Genomic DNA, 14267 nt, shown 5'->3' with positions numbered 1-14267 from the left:
TCCCAACAGGAACAAGCCTGAACACTCTGCTTTTGTCAAGTTCCCTGTGGCCCCAGTGTTGTTCTGCATCTGTTTCAAGGCCAGACAAGCAGTGAAGGTGTCCTATGACCTTGATGAAGCCAAGAGCAACCCGGTGAGCGGGTCTGGTGGAAGGAAGATAATGTGCATTTGACTGGCCCCTGACTACGATGCTTTGGGTGTAAATAGAACGAGGATTGTCCAAGCCATGTCCACATGGCTACTTCTAAATAGAACAGATTTTCCCACCTTCAAAAAAGAGAGGCGAAAGGAATAAAAGAGGTACGAAGGAAAAGAACAGTTAAGAGGAGAAACAGAAAATGCTCATAAGTGAGGCAAATACTGATGAACACTAATGGGGTTTGACTGACCCTGACCTTCAGCCCTAACCAAAAGGACTGAATTGGGAAGTACATCTCTGTCTTGTTTACTCACTTCAGTTACCTGGCACAATGCCAAGAAGGAAACAATCCAGGCCTCTGAACAACTAGAATAGCTGTCATGAAGTCTCAACAGTAAAGGCCCCTCCTGCCTCATAGAGAAAACTCATCTCAGGCCTTCACCCGGCACTCATCTCTTTAATTCAACACACAAAATAGGAACAAACTCTGGCCTTAATTTCAGCCCACAGCAAAGCTGAAGTAGTAAGTTTGGAGAGTGTTAGTGAATTTGGAGCATTCCTGCTAAGTTTGAGAATGCTATAACATCAGGATGTCACAGTTTGAAAATGAACAAGAAAAAATGAACTAATAATTAGAATCAGAAATTCAAATAGTAGTGTGGGACTACCTCATGTATTTGCAAATCTGTTTTCCTGGCTTGTATGTGACGTATGATACCTACAGTAATCGACTTTTTTTTTTTTTAACAATAACTGTCCTTCTCAAAGTAAACTTCTTAGCATGGTCTAAATTTTCAGCTCTCCTTCTTCCCTCAAACTTCTCCACCTTTCCTAAGGAAGAGCAACACTGGTAAGATTAACACCGTTGCTGATAAAAGTTTGCTTTGGGCTAAGAGATCGTGTATCTTTGGCTGTCTGTCTGTCTGTCTGTCTGTCTGTCTCTGTCTCTCTCTTCCTTTTACTTGGGTAGCTGTTACAGAGACTCTGACATTAATTAGTCTTGTCCCTTTCCTGTGTGCATGGAGCCAGCTGGAATATTGCGGTTTAGGGAAGGGGTGAAGGGAGTCATGAAGAGGAGGAGACATCTTAGACCTTTACTAAAGCCATGTGCTACTGTTGAGTTGGCCCCAATTCTCTGGATTTTTAGTGTTAATGACCCAAATCTAGCTGACAGTTGAAGTGTTTCTTTGGGAGGAAGGGTAATTAGCGGGTCAGGATATTTCATTATCCTGGGTCAGTATGCCCCTTAAAACACACTAATCACTTCTTCAATAGCAAGCACTCTTCCTCTTTCCACAACTGCCTATCATTTTTAGCCTACACACACCCAACCCACACAGACCCATTCATGCTCTTGCTTATTGTGTTTTTTTCCACACTCGTTGTCAGTGATAACTGAAGGAGAGGAAACTAAGGATAGAACAATATATTGAAGACATCTTTGAGATACAATAACCCAATGGCTGTGTATTATTTTTTCACCAGAATAAAAAATTACTTTCTGATGAGAACTTTGGCCCTTCCTGTAACTGTTTCTCTGGCTTCATCTATCCTCAGATGGCAGGACAGTAGCCTTCTACTCAGGCACGTTTTTGTTAGGCACCCCAATTTTCACAAGATAATTTTATTTTATTTTTCCACAAGATAATTCTAATCCTCTCTCTAGCTCATCTCTGTTCTTGGAAGAACAGAATGGCTGAATTCTAGGTTTCAGTCAGGGACTGCATTCACAAACTCAGTGCCGCTCAAAAACCCAGCTTATGAAATAAACAACCAATCAAAAACCAGTACTTACGGACAAATGCTTGAAGGATATGTAGTCTAGCCAGTTTGCTTCCAAGAGTAAACTACTAAATTTGCCAATAATCGCATAAAAATTAATGAGAATAAGCTCAAGATTACCCATGTGACAATACTGTCTCCACTCTTGTAGTCTGATGTGCTTTCTTGAGGCAGAAGAAAAGGAAGAGGAGCTGGAATTAGAGTTGGTGTAGCATGTTCATGCTGTACTTCCTAGACCACCTTCTGGAAGTACCTGTGCCAGTGAGAAAGTAAGGTGAAAGCCCTTTTCCACATGCAATAAGGAACTGTTAATGGGAAAAGTATATTAAAAGGAGGAATTATTTAAAAATTACATTGACATTTAACATTTAAATTAAACAAAATGCATAACCATTAACCAGTCTTTTCACTTCAGGCCAAACTTTTTTCTCCCCCCTCCTAGTTTGGGTCTGTTGATTGACATTCAGCTTTGTTTATCTTGCACAGATCTCACCCATACCACTCACATTTGCTGCTATTTCCAGTTTTTGTTTTGTTTTTTAGTTTTTTAAATATTTATTTATTCATGAGACACACACACACACACACACACACACACACACACACACGGAGGCAGAGACAGAGACAGAGGGAGAAGCAGGCTCCATGCAGGGAGCCCAATGTGGGATTTGATCCCGGATCTCCAGTATCACGCCCTAGGCCAAAGGCAGGCGCTAAACCACTGAGCCACCCAGGGATCCCCTGTTGTTTTTTAAGTAACAAAGGGAGGATTTAAAGACACCCAGGAAAAGGAGCACCTGGATGGCTCTGGTTGAGTGTCTGCTTTTGTTCAGGTCATGATCCTGGGGTCCTGGGATTGAGTCCTGCATCGGGCTCCCTGCAGGGAGCCTGCTTCTCAACTTCTGGCTATGTCTGCCTCTCTCTCTGTGTCTCTCATAAAAACATAAATAAAATCTCAAGACAGCCAGGAATGATCTGAGAGAAAACCCCTAGATTTTCTTTTAATCTTTGACATTTATCTTGCCAGCACTTAAGTGGACAGCAATTTCTTTAGCAGATTTTATCTAGTATTATTCAGATTGGTTTGTTCTGTTAAACAACAAACTTTAATTCATTGGTTTATGTAATGTTTAATTGTATTGGACAGACTTAAGGCAATCCCCAATGACCCTCACTTCTGGTGTTCACACTTTTATATAATTCGTTTTCCTTGAATTGCAGGACCTCTAACCAATAGAATATGGAAAAAGTGGTGCGATTTCATTCCCATGATTACATTATGTTAGATAAGACTGTCTTGCCAGCCAACTTGCCCTGGAGATTATCCTTGCTGGCTTGATAAAAAGGTAAATGGCCATGTTCAAGAAGCCTGCTTGGCAAGGACATGTGAACAGTCTCTAAGAAGTAAGGGTGGCCTCCTCTCAAGGGCGCACAAGAAGCCGGAGTCCTCAGTCCTATAGCTGCAGCCTAGGTTAGGTTGGAAATGGATTCTTCCCCAGTCAGGCCCCAAGAGGAGAGAGCAATACCTTGTTGAAAGCCAGGGGACCCAGTGAAGCCCTGACCAGAAACCATGAGATGATACATGTGTGTTGTTACACCCTGAGTGTGTTCTAAGGAAACTGCCCACCCAGAACACCCGAGATCCCACCGGAGAGCTCCACTCCTGCTGTCAGTCCTCAGAAGTCCAGGCAAGGAGAGGGGATAGTTAACTGGATTCCAGTGGCTGAGGCCACCCCACTCAGGCCAAGACCCTCCACCTCCCTGACACCTACAAGGAAGAAGTGAGGGTATGTGACTTCTGGCTCCCTCTGCTTGGGGCCTCCAGGGCTACTCATGGGAATAAGCCATTCTCTGATGTTGCAAAGTAGAATCGACAAGGTATTTGATGAACAATCCATGTTCACTATTATCCACAGGCATCTGGTTTTATTGGAGATTGTAACAGGCTCAAAAATTGACTTGAAAAGACTCAGGAAAACAAACAACTGATTAAAAAACTGGTCAAATGATATGAACAGGCATCTCCTCAAAGAAAATCTATAGGTGGCAAATAAGCATATGGAAAGATGGTCAACACCATCTGTTATTAGGAATTGCAAATTAAAGCAACAGTGAGATACCACTACACACCTATTAGAATGTGAAAATCGAAAACACTGAGAACACTGAACACTGCTAAGGATGTGGAGCAGCAAGAACTCTCATTGCTGGTGGGAATAAAAATGGTAGACGGTTTGATAGTTTGGAAGATAGTTTGATAGTTTCTTACAAAACTAAACATACTGTATAATCCAGCAGTCAGACCTACACAGGGTTTATAGCAGCTTTCGTCATAATTGTCAAAACTTGGAAGTAATCAAAATGTCCTTCAATTGGTTCATGAATAAATACACTGGTACATTCATACAATGAAATGTTATTCAAGTGCTAAAAAGAAATACTCTTATCAAGTCATGGAAAGACACGGAAGAACCTTAAATGTGTCATTACTAAGTGAAAGAAGTCAATCTGGAAAAACCACATTCTATATGATTCCAACTATATGATCTCAAGAGGCAAAACTATAGAGAAAGTAAAAAGATTAGTGGTTGCCAGAGATTTATGGAGAGGGAAGGATGAATAGGTGGAGCACGGAGGCTATTTAAGGAAATGAAACTTCTGTGTGATACTGTAATGGTGGATACATGTCATTATACATTTGTCAAAACCCATAAAATTTACAACAGCAAGAATGAACCCTAATGTAGACTACAGAATTTGGGAGATCGTGTATCAATATAGATTCATCGATTGTAACAAATGTATCACTCTGGTGGAGGATGTTGTGGTTGGGAAGGCTGTGCATATATGGGAACAGGAGGTGTGTGGTAACTATACTTTCTGCTCAGTTTTGTTGTGAACCTAAAACTGCCCTAAAAATAAAACCATGTGTTCACATATATGAATGTATATATAGATATATACACACACTTCGGATGCTGTATTCTCCACCTAATCCTGGTCCATGTACCTGAGTAGGACAGTTTGGTCAATGGACACCTGTCTGAGACAGGTGTTCAGTTTTGACAAGAGCCTGGTGGTGAACTAATAGCTACTTTTTAAAACCTGTTAGCCATTTTGGGGAGGGAATGAGTCCAAAACCCTATGGGGCCTCCTCTGAGTAGAGATTGTTTCCCTTTGTCAGAAGCTCCAGTCAGCAAAGTCATCATTAACAGAGACTTACAGCTCAAAGGGTCATTAAGGGCTGTGGGGCCCAAAAATAGAAAAGACCAAGCAGAGTAGACACTCAATATTTCTTGAGTTCTAGGCCTTCAAGTACAGAATTAGGAGTGGAGGGCAAATTCAGTGAAACCTAATAAAGTTCAAGGTATATATACACCGCTATCAAAAAATTAAGCTTCTAGGTATTTAAGGAAACATGTCAAGAATATTCATGGTAACACTGATTGTGAAAATATTCATGTAAATATTCATGGGGCACCTGGATGACTCAGTCAGTTGGTCATCTGATTCTGCTCAGGTCACGATCAGAGGGTTGTGAGATTGAGCCCCGCATCAGGCCCCACGTTTGGTGCGGAGTTTGCCGGAGATTCTTTCTCCTTCTCCCTCCCACTCTTCCTCCCCCAGCTTGTGTGCACTCTCTCAAAGAAATAAAATCTTTAAAAATAAAAAAATTAAATTTAAAATATTGGCAATTATTCTTAAAAATAATAAAATCTTGGGATGCCTGGGTGGCTCAGTGGTTGAGTGTCTGTCTTCAACCACGGTCGTCATGGTCCTGGGGTCCTGGGATCAAATCCCACATCAGGCTCACCGGAGGAAGCCTGCTTCTCCTCCCTCTGCCTGTGTTTCTGCTTCTCTCTGTGTCTCTCATGAATAAATAAAATCTTAAAGAAAAAAAGGCTTAAAGAAAACAAACTTTCTCTAATAGGTGCTAGATGGATATAGAGAGCTGGGGAGAGTCGGGCAAAGATCAAATTTGGTGTGAGACATCAAGTCTTGGGTTTGAATTTCTGCGAAAATATTAAGTATTTAGATATAAAGGTTAGGATAAGAAGAATGCTCTGGAAAATTTAAATTTAGGAGACACCAGTAAATTGATATTTAAAGTCATGATAAATCACCCAGCAAGAGCATATAGAGTAAGAAGACAAGGAGGCTAAGAGCTAAATCCTGAAGGGCACCATGTTTAAACATTGAGTAGAAAGGAGAGGATCCAGCAAAAGGCTGGACAGCCAGTATGGCAGGAGGAAGGTCTGGAGGATAGGCTAGCAGAGGCCAGGAAAGAGATGGTCTCCAGTGTTCTGAACACTGAAGGTTGAAGCTGTGTGCTCTTTGTCTCAGGACTGAAATAATGACATAGACGAACATGAATTTTATTTGCTTCGGCATTCTGTTTATTGATGTGCAATTTTTAAATGTTAAAATTACAGGCATCATAGATTATATTAAAATTTATATGAGTGCATATATGTGCACACACATAGAAAGACTTCTGTACTGCCTGTATTTTGTGTGAATTATCAAGGATGGCTAGGGCAAGATTTCTATAGTAGATAAGCCTTAAGTAGGTTTTCCTACTGGTGTAAAGTTTTTTGAGGCATATCAACACATTATATTTCTGTATTTAACTTGTGTTAAAATATACATAAGATTGACTCTTAACCATTTTTAAATATAGAGTTCAGTGGTGTCAGGTGCAGTCATCACTACTGTCCATCTCTAGAACTTTCTTTATCTCCCCAAACTGAAAATTCTGTGCCCATTAAACAGTAAACCTCTCTATGGGGATGCCTGGGTGGCTCAGCGATTGAGTGTCTGCCTTTGGCTCAGGGTGGAATTCTGGGGTCGAATCCCATATCGGGCTCCCCATGGGAGCCTGCTTCTCCCTCTGCCTGTGTCTCTACCTTCTCTCTGTGTCTTTCATGAATAAATAAATAAAATCTTTTTTAAAAATAACAATAATCTATCTCTATGCCTCTGTTACTCCAGGCCCTGGCTATCTTCTATGTCTGTTAGTTTGACTATCTTACTTCTAGGTACCTAGTGTGAAATCATACAATATTTCTCCTTCCTTGAGTGGCTTATTGGATTTAGCGTAATGTCCTGAGGGTTTGTTCCTGTTATAGTGTATGTCAGAATTTCTTTCATTTTTAAGACTTAATATGACTCCATTGCATGGATATACCACATTTTGCTCTTTCATTCATCAGTGGACCTTTTAGCTGTTGTGAGTAATACCATTGTATTATTATAACATGAGTGTACAACAAATCTCTTTGGGTTTCTGTTTTCAGTTCTTTTAGGTGCATACACTTTAACCACATCCTTGCCAAGACCTGTTATTTTCTGTGTTTTTTAAAATTTAGTAGTAGCCATCCTGAGTCAGAAGTGTTGCTTCATTGTGATTTTGATTTGCGTATTCCTAGTGATTAATGATGTTGAGCATCTTTTCATGTTCTTCCTGGCCTTTGTATATCTTCCTTGGAAAAAACAACACCTCTGAAAGCATTAAGCTTAGATTTTATTCTGATAAAACATATGTCACAATATGGACTTCTTGGAATATCATTAATTATTGATTCTTCTGTTTTCTTGAACTAGGTGCTTGATTTGACTTGCTTAACATGTACTCAAAGACAACATAGGAAAAAAAATGTCAGGTCACATTTTTTAAAAAAGGGCCCTATATTGTATATTGTAGAATGGGGATTCTTAACATTGGAGTTTTAAAAAGTGACTTATTTTTGGTATGCTTTGGTTTTATATAAAGTGGTAAATGTAATTTTATTGTCCTTTACTATTATTATGCAAGTTGCCCTAAAAATATTGTGAAAATAGTTATTTCCTTTTCAAATTGTAGTTAGTGTAGGTTTATAGCACTTAATCTTTCACAAAGTGTCTGATCAACCAGTAGAGATGACTAAAGAATCAGTACCACACCCCCAAGGAATGTTGGTTTTGGATAAAAATCAGTGAAGAATCATTTAGTTTCATTTCCACAGTATTTTTCTTTTATTCCCAGTAATGAAGAGTAGTCAAATAAAAATGTAACTTTTATTGTATATGGTGTATTCACACACACACACACACACACACACACACACACACAAAGAACCATCTGAATTTATCTTGTTAAAATTGTCTTGGAAATCAAGTGTCAGCAAAGTTAGAACTGAACCTGAGAATCAATTCTCTTGTTCTTTCTTATTAGCTCATTACCAGGATCTCCTAGTGTCTTGTAAGAAGATGAATTTCTTCAAGTGAATAGTTTTAACAGAAATATATCTACCTGTTTTCTTTAACAGTTATTTCGAGAAGTACGAATAATGAAGATATTGAATCATCCTAACATAGGTATGAAATTTATATAAACATGATGAAGTATATTCTTTAATTTGAGGCTATTTTAAGGATGTTCTATATAAAAGGAGTGATAACCTGAGAAGTGATACTTTTGGTAAAAATAGATTATAAGTTAATTGAAGGCTGCAGACGGCTATTTTCTACTACCTTGCCTGTCTTATGCTTTCCACTAAAATAGTATATATGAGTTGGAGTTAATGCATATGAATATTTTTTGGATCAATCAATTGTTCCAAATATTGATTGCATGCTGTTGAGGTATTTATAAGAAATAAATTTGAGGGCAGCCCGGGTGGCTCAGTGGTTTAGAGCCACCTTCGGCCCACGGCCTGATCCTGGAGACAGAGGATCAAGTCCCAAGTCAGGCTCCCTACATGGAGCCTGCTTCTCCCTCTGCCTGTGTCTCTGCCTCTCTCTCTATCTGTCTGTCTCTCATGAATAAATAAATAAAATCTTTAAAAAAAAAAAGAAATTTGATAATATGCATTTGGATTTCACCATAGTTTATAGGCAAAATAAATAATTTGAATTTTAAAGAAAATAAAATTGAATTCAGTTTTAATTAATTTATTCTCATAATTTTTGGTTTTCCCCTGTATTTATAAATAAATATATTGAGAACATATATAAAGTCATTGTATGAAAGATTTAAAAAGTATGTATATTATGTGAAGTCATTGGATAAGAGGTAAAAAATAATTTTTCTTTTAATCTGCTCATTTCCTAAACACCTGTTTCTTTCACATTTAAAAATCTTCTGTTTATTTGAGATGTTAATGTGATTATTTGTGGTGTATAATTTCAACCTCGTAAGTCTGGTAACTTGGTGGGTTTTTAGCCAGAAACTTTTATAACACTACATAATTACGGAATTTTTTTTTTCTACCCAAGGTTGTTTAACAATTTATGATAGGTTCATTATAATACAGTCTCATTTTAAGCTTTTGTTAAAATTTTGTTCTGATTTTAAGCTTTTCCTTTTTATTATATTATTCTCATTAGAAAACGTAATGGTTTTTTAATCCCAGAAATTTAACTCTTTTGACCCGCAGTTGGTTCCAAATGACTCTGTGGTAAGTAGTTTTCTTCCATAATAGTAATAACCCTTGAGAGAATTTTGTGGTTTAAAATTATAAGTAATAATTTTTAGGAAATACTCAGATTTTCCACTGCCTTAGGGTTACCTTAAATTTTCTTAAAGCAGATCCAGTATGCACTAAACAATTACAGAGTGATATCTCTAATTTCTTTTTTCAGTAAAATTATTTGAAGTTATTGAAACAGAGAAGACCCTCTATTTAGTCATGGAATACGCGAGTGGGGGTAAGGATGAGAGGGATGGAAAAGTTATCTCTGATGAGACATACAGAATTATCAACACCTGAAGGTTCATTGTTAACACTTATGTCTTCACTGTTGCTAATGAATCTATAAAATGCCTTTAAGTGATACATCTTACGTACAATTCAGTGTTTACTTTCAAGATCTATTGGATAATAATTGTATTATAATACAATTATAATTGGATAAGTTGAATTTTTAGCTTAGTTTAAAATTGCCTAGGGATATTTTCCTAAACTTTAAAATTTGCATTTTATCTATGAATGTTTTGATTCTCTTATCTAAATATTCTATTATTGTGATTAGAAGTGCTTGGCTATGAGGAAATTTCAAATTCACAATGTATTTAATAAAGTTTATAGTATAAGTATGCTTTAGGCCAGATGTTTTATTTCACTGATTCATATATGACAGATTCTCAATATACATTCATTTTCAAGATAATCCATAAAATGTTTGAATTTAAACAAGTATTGATTTGAAGATTGAGTTGACAGAGAAGAAATAAGATGCATTTGTAGAATAGAATGTATACTTTGCATGGTGTCAAAAGTGGAAGTGAATTTTAAACATTGGTGTATAATCATCTTCTGCACTTTCCCTCAAACAAGAGGTACATTGGCTCAAAATCACTGTTGTGTTAGGCATAGGGCTTTCTTAGAAGCACATTTAAAATTTTTTGGAGATAAATCATTTAAGTAAAAAAAGAATGCCTGAAGGTTTTCAGCAATTGAAAAATTAAGAATTTAAGCAATTAAAAAAGAGGGAAGGCAGCTGAAATTATTTAAATCACTTTGGCTAATTAACTCTTTTGCTAATCAATAGAAAAACTTAGAGTTGAATTTAGTGTTGACTCCTTTTAGCTAATAAAAGAATATAGATTTTATGGTAATTCAGATTTTATGTAACTGGGATAAAGAGGATTTATTCTAGTCTGTTGTACCTAAACTAGGTATTTTTATACTGTTTATACAGTTCTGAAAATTTTACTACAAATATTACATATATTTTAATAGCTTTTTTGTTTTTTAATGCAGATTGAAAGTTTTAGTGGGCTTGGTTTCCTGAAAGTATTTTGATGTAGGTTTTTTGACTTAACCTGAAAACCTATGTCATCAAGGTTTATTATTACAGGATTTTTTAAAAATATTAATACAGCCATGTGAATTTACACAAAAGGTAGCTCTGTAATAAAATTAGTGAACCTACAGGTACCACATAATTAACTATTTCTCTATTTTTCTGTCCTTCAGTTACATTTATGTAACAGTTTGTCGGCGTGGGAACCCTGGGTGTTATTTTTAGTTCAGTTAGACTCTTTCTTTTCTTTCTCTAAAGTCTAGAGAAAGAAAAGGGCTATACATGCTTTGATACGAGAAATTACAGACTACTAAAAGTCAGTGGACGCTTCTGTTTTTGTGAAGGTCCACCACAAGGCTGTGTTAATATGTATGCTGTTTAACGATAAATGGTAAGTACAGTCAACTCTCTATTGGTACTAATGAAGGGGGGCAATAGTTAAGAGTCACAGAAAACACAGGGTGTCATCACTCTTCTCCTTCAGTAACGTAGTTGGGGGAGTTATGGGGTACAGCCTACAGAGGTGCATATACACACTGGAATTCAGCCCAAACCAGGTGCTCTCTTGTTCAATTTTGATTTCTAGTGATAGGTTTTCTTTGAGTCTGGCCATCAGTGATCCTCTAACAAACCATCATGGTTCTGTGGTGGTAAATATAGAATTGTTTCCTTGCCTTTTTAATCTATAAATGGCAGGGTAACTTTTGTAATCAACACTGAATATTTTTCTTCTGAAATTTCTAAACATTTTAGGATTGAATCTGACACGAACGAAGAGTTGGGTCAAACGGCTGCCTCTTCATCAGTATTATTTAGATCATTTGATTCTGGTTCACTAATGGGGCAAAAGATCTTTGGTGATTAGGTACGCGGGGAACCCCTATATGATTTTGAACCACATTAAATCCAAAAGAGCCTATTAAAAGTAGGTGTTGGGGCTACTCTGAAACGGTGTGTTGATTTTTTTTCATTCATGCAAACAATATTTATTAAATGTTTGTCTGTACCAGATGTTATTATTGTTAGGTGTTAGGAACACATGGGTGAGCAAAGAATGTCCCTGCCCTCAAGAAGATTATATTCTTTTGGGGAAGCAAATCATAAACAAATAATACATTATAAGTGAAGGACTAAGTCTTGTAAACATCTGGGGTGTGGATGTTTTAGGCAAAACTTCAAGAGGAGTCCATATTTTTGAACTCTTGCATATATTTTTCCCAGCCTAAATTCACATATCTAGAATTTACTATTGATAAGTCGACTAGAGCTCCACTCATTCTGTTTTAATCATCCCATTCAATCATTTAAGTATGCTTGATATCATATGTTGTCTGACATTGTAGATGTATTAGTTTCATCTGATGTACATCATTACATATTTGGTTTTTAATGTTTTACTTATATATTTATAGGATAGATATTGCATATATATGATTTTCTGTATGCATAGATACAAATATATAATTTATTGAGTGCTTACTATATGTCAGTCACTGTGCTAATAAGCACATGCATTCATGCATTATTTCATTTAATCCTTACAACAGCTGTGTGAGATAGGCACTAGATAGGTATGAGAAATTACAGACTACTAAAAATCGGTGGACGCTTCTGTTTTTGTGAAGGTCCACCACAAGGCTGTGTTAATATGTATGCCATTTAACGATAAACAGCATACATATTATGCTTAATATGTATGTCTTAATAAAGTTAAGTCTTCATAATGTCTCCCAGTAGCTACTTAGTGCTAAACCAGGATTTATACCAAAATTGGTCTGATTCTAAAGCCTAGGTTTTTAACCACTGTCCTGTATTTACAAGAACTCTTCAAGCCATTTTGTGAGTTTTTAATATACATATATATCTATATAGTGTAAATTATAAGGGCGTAAAAAATAAATTTCTCCCTTACACTGAGATATTGTACTTTTAATATTGTAACTAAATAATTTGGGTTTTTTACTAGTATTGACTATAGGAAAATGAAAAAAAAAACTTCCAGCCATGTAAAGTAATGGAACTAATATGAAATTTGTATAGTTTCTAGTTTAAATTATTTCAACAAGTATGTATTGTCTATCCACTTTGTGTTCTGTCACGGGTGTGGGGAAGATATGATGACTGAAGCTCACTTGGAGTAATGGAAGATGTACACAGGATGATTTAATTCTGTATAATAGTTAAGTACCAAAATAGATGAAATGAGTATAATGAGAATAGCATAGTCAGAGTATAGGAAGGAAGATGATGAAATCAATGTGAATGGAAGTAGTGAGAAGGAATTTGATCATAACTTCATGACAAGTAGAATTGAAGAGACATCCAGCGTAATAGGACTCTTGTTATTTTGTCTGACACATAGGCCCCAAATACAAAGCCAGATGTCATTTTTGATTGCTCACACTTTGGCTTCCCTTTATTAGAATGGATAATAAAGAGTTGACTGTATTTTTGTGTGATACTTGAAATCAGAAAGCAAGTTTTCTCGGTTGTGTTTTTGTGACTTATTCTTTAAAAGAGTTTTGCTAAATCATAAGCTGCTACGGATACTCAATTTTATGTGTAGCCTCCCCCTTTTTTCTCTTCATGTAATAGTTTGTGATTTATGTAAAACTACCAGAAAATTGTGGGCCAGAGCTTCTCTAAAAACAAGGCCACAACTTGACATTGCTTATATTGTTAACTGAAAATCGATGTGTATTTTACTGCCTGCTTTACCTTTCTGATTCAGGTGAAGTATTTGATTACTTAGTTGCCCATGGAAGAATGAAAGAAAAAGAGGCCCGTGCAAAATTTAGGCAGGTATGGAAAGTAGTTTCTAACTTTGTTTTGCTAATGTTTTTAGTGATATACAATGGACAGTATCACAAACTGGACTTCAGAGTATGTGGTATTTTAAAAAGAAAAATTCCTGCTTTCTTACACTTTTTAAGAATGGGAAACTGAAGAAGAAATTGTTCTTCCTGAATTTAAATTTAAGATAGTTGCATATGGTTATTTTTAGATGTTCATAAATAGTGGAATAGGTGAGTCTCATTAATTCATTGATAGTTTTGGAAATACAGACTAGATTAAGAAAGAAAAGAAATACTTAATCCTTTATCCAATAATTATTACCAATGATTAATTGCTTCAGGTATACAGTATATACACATACTACTTAAAGATGGTATTGTAGTTTCTTTTGTCATTAAGGATGTCTTGGTATTAGAACTCATATCTTTGTAGGTTTAAAGCCTTTGGTCAGTTTTATTTAGTCAAGTAGGCAAGAAACCTTACAAATGTGAAAGAATAAGGTAAGATGTGTATATTTCTGGTTCAAATTGAACATGACTTGTTATAGAAATTATAAAATAAGAAAAAGTAATTTAAGGGGTACCTGGGTAGCTCAGTTGGTTAAGCATCTGCCTTCGGCTCAGGTCATGATCTCAGCATCCTGGGATCCAGCCCCACATTGGGCTCCCTGCTCAGCAGGGAACCTGCTTCCCCAGCCCTGCCCGCCGTCTCTGCCCCTGCTTGTGCTCTCGCTCTCTCTCTCTCTGTCAAATAAATAAATAAA

At 36.5% G+C, this 14267-nt stretch overlaps 1 protein-coding gene across 3 annotated transcripts in view; it reads left to right on the top strand.

Annotated features, from left to right (window-relative positions):
* The window catches only part of MARK1 (microtubule affinity regulating kinase 1), a 115824-nt gene that overhangs the window by 57412 nt on the left and 44145 nt on the right, over positions 1-14267 (top strand). For 2 of the 3 annotated variants that reach the window (XM_041721934.1, XM_041721932.1), the window contains exons 4-6: positions 8230-8278; positions 9545-9610; positions 13440-13510. In XM_041721934.1, the coding sequence (XP_041577868.1) occupies positions 8230-8278; positions 9545-9610; positions 13440-13510 (186 nt within the window). Of the gene's footprint in view, positions 1-8229; positions 8279-9315; positions 9502-9544; positions 9611-13439; positions 13511-14267 lie in introns of those variants that run through there. The other variant, XM_041721935.1, reaches the window with a different exon arrangement.

The sequence above is a fragment of the Vulpes lagopus genome, chromosome 11 (assembly GCF_018345385.1).
Source record: "Vulpes lagopus strain Blue_001 chromosome 11, ASM1834538v1, whole genome shotgun sequence".
Taxonomy (NCBI): domain Eukaryota; kingdom Metazoa; phylum Chordata; class Mammalia; order Carnivora; family Canidae; genus Vulpes; species Vulpes lagopus.
Note: the sequence above shows the minus strand (reverse complement) of the source record. Positions and strands in the feature narration are given on the sequence as shown.